Source organism: Nanorana parkeri, unplaced genomic scaffold, assembly GCF_000935625.1.
Source record: "Nanorana parkeri isolate BGI_ZX_2015 unplaced genomic scaffold, ASM93562v1 scaffold87, whole genome shotgun sequence".
Classification (NCBI taxonomy): domain Eukaryota; kingdom Metazoa; phylum Chordata; class Amphibia; order Anura; family Dicroglossidae; genus Nanorana; species Nanorana parkeri.
In genome coordinates this window covers 1,256,986-1,264,844 of record NW_017306355.1, presented here as the reverse complement: position 1 = coordinate 1,264,844, position 7,859 = coordinate 1,256,986, and the positions used below count along the sequence as shown (strand labels likewise).

The window sequence follows — 7,859 nt, the reverse complement described above, 5'->3', positions numbered from 1 at the left end:
AAAAGGTCCTTTTTCTTTTTAGTCCAAGGAGATCCTGGACATGGTGCTAGTGCATACAAAAAAATATTATGAATAAGCACACGGCTTCATTAAAACACAGTGCAGTTTGACAGTCTACTGAATGTGTTTTAGCTATAACAGCCTTAATCATAGCTTGAGTGATGAAGGTATGATTAAGGCCATTATAGCTGAAATGCATTAGCGAGGCTCTTACACTGCTGTGTGTTTTTATGGAGCCATGTAAATAGTCAATAAAAATGTTTCTACTGTGTGCAGAATCATTCCTCGGACCGATGCCTCGGATGTGGAAGCCCTGGACAGAGCACTGGCAAGTCCTGACAGCAGAGCAGTTTCTTTACCTATCGTTTGAATTCTCTCTTTAGCATCACATGCACAGACAACCAGGCTTGTGTATGTATCTTATATACTCGACACCACACAATCGAGAGTATGAAATTCACTGTGTGAAGGTACATTAAATATGCACAGAATGCTCACCTCTTCCTTCTGTAACACTCTCCAAGATCTTCTCTTCTTCTTTCAGCTGCTTCTCTTTGGCAGACTCTTTCCTAGCTGTGAAAGAAACCCACTAATTAATACAACATCCAATCTTTGTTTCATTATTATGTATCACAAGTTGTGCAGATAATCATCACACAACACATACAGAAGACTTTCACGCACCTTCTGCCTTTTCTTTTAAGTGTTGATGCTGATCCAAGAGACTGACATTAGATCGGGGTCCCAAGGGAATGTCATCTTCATCCCCTCGCTGGTCACTTCCACTGTCTTTCTGGTCTTCTTCAATAACACCCTTCTTTCGCATCTGCAGTCGCTTTTGGAGCTGCAATGATGGAACCCATGAACATCCATTTCATACATTAAACATAAATGTGATGAGAAATCTATGTTGTGATATCAAACAATCATATTTTGTTTCCAAGATCCCCAATACGCATTCTGGACTGCATACAGAGCATCTATCCAACCAAATTTCTGAACTGAGAGGGGGCTTGTCTCCAATCAAACTTCTAAACTGACTATTGGAGCATATCACTCAGCTAATTCACCACCACTGTATCCACCTTCCTAGCTCCCCTCAAGAAGCTGTAGTTAAATTACAACTGAAGCACCTGGAAAAAAGGTACACTAATCTATATGACTCACATATCACTATGGAACTAATCTAAAAGCTATTCAAATGTTAGACTTTATCTTAACTTGAAACCGTTACAGAATTGCCTTTAAATTGTGCTAACCAGGGAAACCTGTCAGAAAATCTAAATTTTAGAATGCTTAATCTGAAGCAGTCTGGGTGACCTTTGAAGACAGGGAACACCAGGGAAAAAGAAATACCAATCTCCCTTTTTGCCTCACGTTTTACTATGAAGCTTATGTAGAAACAATTCAAAAATTAGGTCTAAATTTAACTTGAAACCATCAGGGAGGTGTTTTTGATGAGTGCTAACTTGCATTATATATTAAAAATAAAAAAGTGAAATCTAACACAAAATCAACTTGTCTGATAAAGCTGAAGTATCCAGAGTCAGACTGAATCTTGCAGAAAATACATACAATAAATTGGGTTTTACAAGGGGGAAACCCAGCTCTCTGGGTTCTGTCACTAGATAATCCAGATTCAATACAATACCAAATTGGCACTATCCTGCTACATTCAATGATTGCCTTGGTTGTAAATGTAAAATAATTTGACCGGCTTCATGCATTGCACAAATGATCATTTAATCATAACGTAAGAAACCAGAAGACAATATACCATCTGAGCTCTCCTGTGTTTAAGGGGAATATAGGGCACATAGTCCTCATCTGACAGTTCAGGCTCTTCATCCTCTGGGTGGGTTCTCTGTGGAAACACAAGCATTACGTTATTGCAATACCCTTGTAGCTCTTCCTCTGCTTCTTTATAAAATAAATGACAATCCTAGTGGGTTTTAGATATCAATCTGCCCTGCTGGCCTGGCAATAGAGTGCAAAATAGCTTAGGGCTCTTTCAATATGTTTCACATTCCTATCATTATTATTATACCGGATTTATATAGTGCCAACAGTTTGCACAGAGCTTTACAATATAAAGGTGAACATAACAGTTACAATACAAATCAAGATTGTAAGGAGGGCCCTGCCCGTGAGAGTTTACAATCTAAAGGGGAGGAGCAAGTGATACAAGAGATGGTCATATAAGTAGTATTTTAATTTTGCAAGATTAAATTAAATAATACTTTTAGAGGGTTAAATATTTCCACTTGGTCATACTTAAAGTGCCAAAATAACTGCACCCAAGCGCATCCTGGAAAATAAAAGCATTAACCAGGCAAAAAATGTCCATTTAAATAAAGGATATATGTTTCCAAAGAGTTCCATTTTCTTTCAAAACCAAGGTGGCACCATGAACAGTAAGATCCTTGTTCCACACAAGACATCTGAGCTTCTCCTAGACTGAACTGGTTTTGATCATATAGAAAAAAAAATGACAAGGGCTGAAATTCCCTTTTGGCTGAATAAATCATCAGAGCACCATCTATTGGCATTGAAGATATAAGAACTGCATACATTTAGCGCAGGGCCTGCATGTTACCACTGCATTTGTTCCTGGCGCAGGATGAGCTAAGAGTGCTGCCAAATAAAGTTTAAGTGTCAGAGGTTAGTTTAGGAACACTATAGGGGGTATGTAAAGTGTTAGGTTTGCTAAGGTGGTTCTCAAGAAAACTCAGCCCACTGCTTTGGCATACATGAAATCCTGTGCATACACGTTTTTGCTTCAGGTCCTCCCTCATCTGAATAGATGACCAAGATAATATAGTGGGATCCTGAACTGCAGTGTAGTGAAGGGGTCTGCCCAACACAGGATACAAGGCAGGCTGAGGTAGCCCTAACTGGCTATAAACATTGAAGTGGACACGTTGAATAAGGTTAAGCAGCTTCACACAGTCTGAAGTGTGTGTGTGTGACCCTACTACACACACATAAGCTGGCTACAACTAACACGGCCTCCCCTTTCCATCGCACTGCATAAAGACTGTAACTGAACAGCACCGCTGCTGTGAGCAGACATTCCTATATCCTTATTATAATAAGATCCCCCTTATAACGATTAATTTTCTTCGAAATTCCCACTCACTTTTCTCTCGTTGTTATTGTTCTCCATGACGTCAACAAAACGACTCTCTCTGCGGCGACACTTCCGCTGCCGCTCGCCTACTTCCGGCGCCTTCTTATCGTCACACGATCCCGGCCAATCGCTGCAACTGTATGCAATAACACATTAAAAAAACGCTACGAACGTGTACAGTGTCCGAAGAGGGACAATCAACATTCAAATGCGCATGTCAGGGCAATTGCTTTTTTTTTTTGTGTGATTAAATAAAATTCGGATTTGCTGTTCAAGTCGCGAATCGCACGCTCGGCATTCAAACAGTGAAATCCACGTTGTATTAATTTATCCTCACTATTCTTCAATAACCTCCAAAGTGCAAAAATCCTTTACAATATTAAACTGAATGAAGGCTAGTGCAACAAATGCATTGAGGGCAATCTCAAATTTGGAGCAGACAGAATCTGGAATAGTTGACCATAGTGACCAATCGGCTTATTTATAGTTTGTCCAGTTAAGCTTTGAAAATGATAAAAGCTGAAGTTTAGCAAAGGAGTTGGCTTAACGATTAGTAAAAGTAAATTCTTGTATAAGGAAGCCCGACATGGCATTCTGCCCTTCACATCAGATCCCCCGCCCCCCCTTTTTACATCAGAAGCCCCTATTTCCATCAAAAGCCATCAAAGTACCCCTTCACACCAGACTCTTCAATCCCTCCTTCACATCAGACTCTTCAGTCCCGCCTTCACATCAGAATCTTCAGTCCCGCCTTCACATCAGACTCTTCAGTCCCGCCTTCACATCAGAGTCTTCAATCCCCCCAATCACATCAGAGTCTTCAATCCCCCCAATCACATCAGAGTCTTCAATCCCCCCAATCACATCAGAGTCTTCAGTCCCCCCTTTCACATCAGAGTCTTCAGTCCCCTGTTCATATCAGAGTCCGCAGTCCCCCTTTCCTGTCCCAGGAGGGCTCCACTCTATGGACGAGCAATTGAGCCACCCTTGGACAGCAGCACTCCAGACAACATTTTAGTATACACCAGCAGTTCTGGATATGCAGTTAGCCAATGTGGTAAAAAGAAATAATATGCATGACTTACTAGGCTGACATGAAGAATATTCTCTTTATTTTTGCCATGTAAAATTAAATAGGATATGTGAATACTTTTTGTTCTAAAAAGGCTTTACTCTGCTACCCTCTAGTTCAGTGGAGGGTTTTTTGGTTCCTTTGGTCATCACTCATTTTAACCTTTTTGGTTACAGCATACTTTCTCATTGAATTCCACATAATATTTTTTCCTGGAACACCCTCATGTCAGCACATCTTGGAGTGGCTCCGCCCTCAGTACCCCTAAGAACAGCCCCTTGCCCAAGCTAATAAAAAAGAATTCCCTCTAAGGAGATATTCCTATTTTTCTGCCCATTCAAACATACGGGCAGCTCCTGTTAGGTTCTTTTGTATGGATCTTATTTTTCCCCTTTTTAAGGCTCTTTTATCCCACCCAGATTCTGCTCCTTTCCAGGTTTGGAGACCCAGTCTCATATTCCTAAATTAATGGAGATCTGGGCACCTAAGTGGCAGGTTCAGACTTGGGTGGTGGTGGCTTGTTTAGGGGGTGCTTATCTGTCCGCTCTCTCTTCTGGTGGGCATTTTGCCCTAGCTAGTTTTCATGGTACCAGTCTCTGCCATTTCCGGTCTTTGCTCTTTTTTCATCTCCCATAGGTATGCTATTATAATTTTCCTTCAGCTTGTGTTCTTTTGGCTTTTTTGTCTCCTCATAGATCTTTGTCGCGTAGAGTTTTCATGGGGCCACCTACGTACCACCTTTAATTAACCTTGGCAGGGGTAGGATTCTAAAAGAAGATGTCAGAAGCAGATCTTCCCAGTGACATTCCTGCGCACACTCTACCCTTGCCCAGTGTATCTAATTATCAGTCAGCAAGATTCTGGGATCTTGTACTGGTGTTCAGGCAGTTACAAGGGAAAGGGGTGTGTGAGTCCTGTCTCTGGGAAGCCACTAGATCCAATGAAGAAGAATCTAGAGACATTTGTCTATACATCATGGAAGCAATAGCAGAGAGTATGGCTAAGTTTATGGAAGTTTATAAATCTTCCTTACCATCCACATTGGCATACAGAGATCGCTGATTCACCATTCTGTCTCAAACTCAATGTTCAGGGGAAGAAGAGGGCACGCGTTCAATATTGTATCGGAGTTACCCTTTATTGAAGCATTAAAGAGTGCATTTATACCAGAAGTTAAGGAGGTGATGGAGGATGAATGGGCATTCCCGAAGAGGGCCTGGACTGACGTCACATTCTGGCTCCCGTCACCTCTACAAGGCACACGAGGGAGCTGTACAAGCAATGCACATATGGATGGAGCTCCGTCAAAGCACAGCAGCCCACACTGGACCCAAGGCTGAGCATCCACTCCAGTTCTCGTAAGATAGGGAGACTGGGTGGATCTTAAAAAAAAGAACAACAGTTATTTTTTTCTAGAGTGTGTATGTGTGGTTGAGAATGTCTGTGAGGGTGTGAGATTGTGTCTGTTGTAAAGTGCGTCTGTCAGTATATGCATGACTAGCCAATTTACACTAGGACAGTGCGTTTATTGCACAGTCCCTTGCGATTAACGCACCTTACCACTCAATCACAGATTCCGTGCATTCTGGTGTGGGAAGTGTGTTGCATTATCATTCACTTGAATGGCACCCCGAACGCAGAGAGCTTCCCTACTATCTGTTCTGGTTTCACCCTAACTGTGTCAGCCCTAGTGTCTCATCAGCTGCCGATTGTACCCAACACGCAGTGTTGTATGTGCTGCTCGTCGGGAAAGGGGATCGGCCGGTCTCAAATTGTCTTGATCCATACTTTAGTTTTTTTCCTTTTTGCCTGGTCAACTCCCGCAGTATTGTTGGTATGGCTTAGTGTATTCTCTCTCTGCAAACCCAGATGTGGTTGATATTTTTCATGCGGGACCTGGGGGAACCCAGATGCCCGTGTATCCTATTTACATAGCTCTCCCTATCCCCCTTTATTTGAGCATCCTTTGCTACTCTGCTACATAGCTATAGTGCACTTGGTGCACCCCCTTGCTCCCTGATGGTGATCCCCGCACCTCTCCTAGCACACCTAATTTAGTATGGGGCCCTCCATCGCAGATGTTTGACTGTTCTGTTACTGTTATGTGCTAACTAGTTTGTTTAATGGTTTACTTATTGCTCACCCTTGCATTTAATGATGTTTGTACCCTTGCATCTCCTTCCAGGTTTTATCTTTGTTTCTTTGAACAGGCCCTTGAAGGCTGAACCCTCCCCTTAAGTTGTAGTGAGGGTTTCTTTTTTGTTTTTCTGCTGGCCCTGGGCTAGAGTTGGCTTACCTCAGTAATTCCTACCGTCTCTGAGGTTCCTTCTGCATCCTACTCCCCCCTTTCTTCCCCATATCCTCCCTCTTCTCTTCCCTCACTGCACTTCCCCTTACCTGTCCACAAGTTCTCCATGTTCCTTTTGCCCTTTTTACTTGCCTTGTCAGCTCCCCCCCCCCATAATCCCTCCCCCCCTCTGGGGTCTGTCACTGTCCCTCTCCTATCTCTAAGGCCAAGGGTGTGAGCATCCTTATATCCAAGTGGGTTGTCTGGTCTTTTCATGACCTTCGCCAGGACTCTATTGGCCGATATATTTTTGTCAAGGGGTTGATTGGTGCTGCATTGGTTACCTTGGTGAACCTGTACCTGCCTAATGCAGACCAGTTATCTTTTCTACAACTTGTCATCCCGTTGCTGCTGGAGTTTGAGGACACCCTGGTCCTCGATGGGGATTTAAACTGTTGACCCTACTCTGGCCATCTCCAGAGATGCATCACACCTCTCTTACTCCCGCATGAAAAAATTCAAAACTGAGTTTCACCTTTACATTTAATGGACATCTGGAGATTCCTTCACCCTCAACTTCGAGATTATACTTACTGCTTTCCAATGCACCACAGCTACTCACACCTGGACTATTTCTTTGTGAGGCATATGGTTCTCCCTTCCGTAGTTGAGGCCTCCATCGGTAGCATTTTGTTTTACGACCACGCACTCATCCACTTTGTTTTGGACGTGGTCTCTCTGCCTTCTAAGAGTCCTTTTCCCTGTCTCATTGCATCTTTGCTACAGGGCACAATAATGTGTATGAACTTGGAATCCTCAATTAGGGCCAACTTCTTGACTGATGACTCTCCCCAGGTTGACCCCTTGACCGTCTGGGAGGCCCACAAGTGTGCCATCTGGAATGTTCTGATCAAAACATGGAGCCCGCAGAAAGAGGGAATGTGCACATGAAATTGAACAGCTTTTTGCCAGATTGTGAGTGTTAGAGGTACATAAACAATCCTTCACACAGGCCCAGCATAACAAACTGGTATAAATCAGACAGGAACTCAATCAACTCCTAAATTCTGTTAGGCAGCACCTAGTGAGGGGTAAGCGCTCCCTTCTCTAACAAACCGGGTAAACTTCTGACAACGGCTCTGAGGTACTCAATCAAGGACTTTTATTACCCATTTACTTTCTCGTACGAGGACAAAACTTTACACTACTGCTATGGCCAGCAAGTTTTGTAGCTTCAATGAAGGCCTATATAACCTTGATAAAGTAGCCCAACGACCCCTTATCAGATTTATTCATATATCATAGACTCCGGTATGCCTTCCCTCTTCCTAGAATCCCGTGACCAGTTGGAAGGTCCCTTTACAAGTGAG

At 42.9% G+C, this 7,859-nt stretch overlaps 1 protein-coding gene across 1 annotated transcript in view; it reads right to left on the bottom strand.

Moving 5' to 3' along the window:
• DDX41 (DEAD-box helicase 41) overlaps window positions 1–3,206 on the bottom strand; it is a 20,556-nt gene extending 17,350 nt beyond the window's left edge. Inside the window, exons 1-4 of the mRNA XM_018552392.1 lie at window positions 3,140–3,206; window positions 1,778–1,864; window positions 685–844; window positions 499–573 (exon numbers count right to left, since the gene is read on the bottom strand). Coding sequence (XP_018407894.1) covers window positions 499–573; window positions 685–844; window positions 1,778–1,864; window positions 3,140–3,166 — 349 coding nt within the window. The 5' untranslated portion in view covers window positions 3,167–3,206. The remainder of the gene's footprint in view (window positions 1–498; window positions 574–684; window positions 845–1,777; window positions 1,865–3,139) is intronic.
• Between the last annotated feature and the right edge of the window lie 4,653 nt (window positions 3,207–7,859).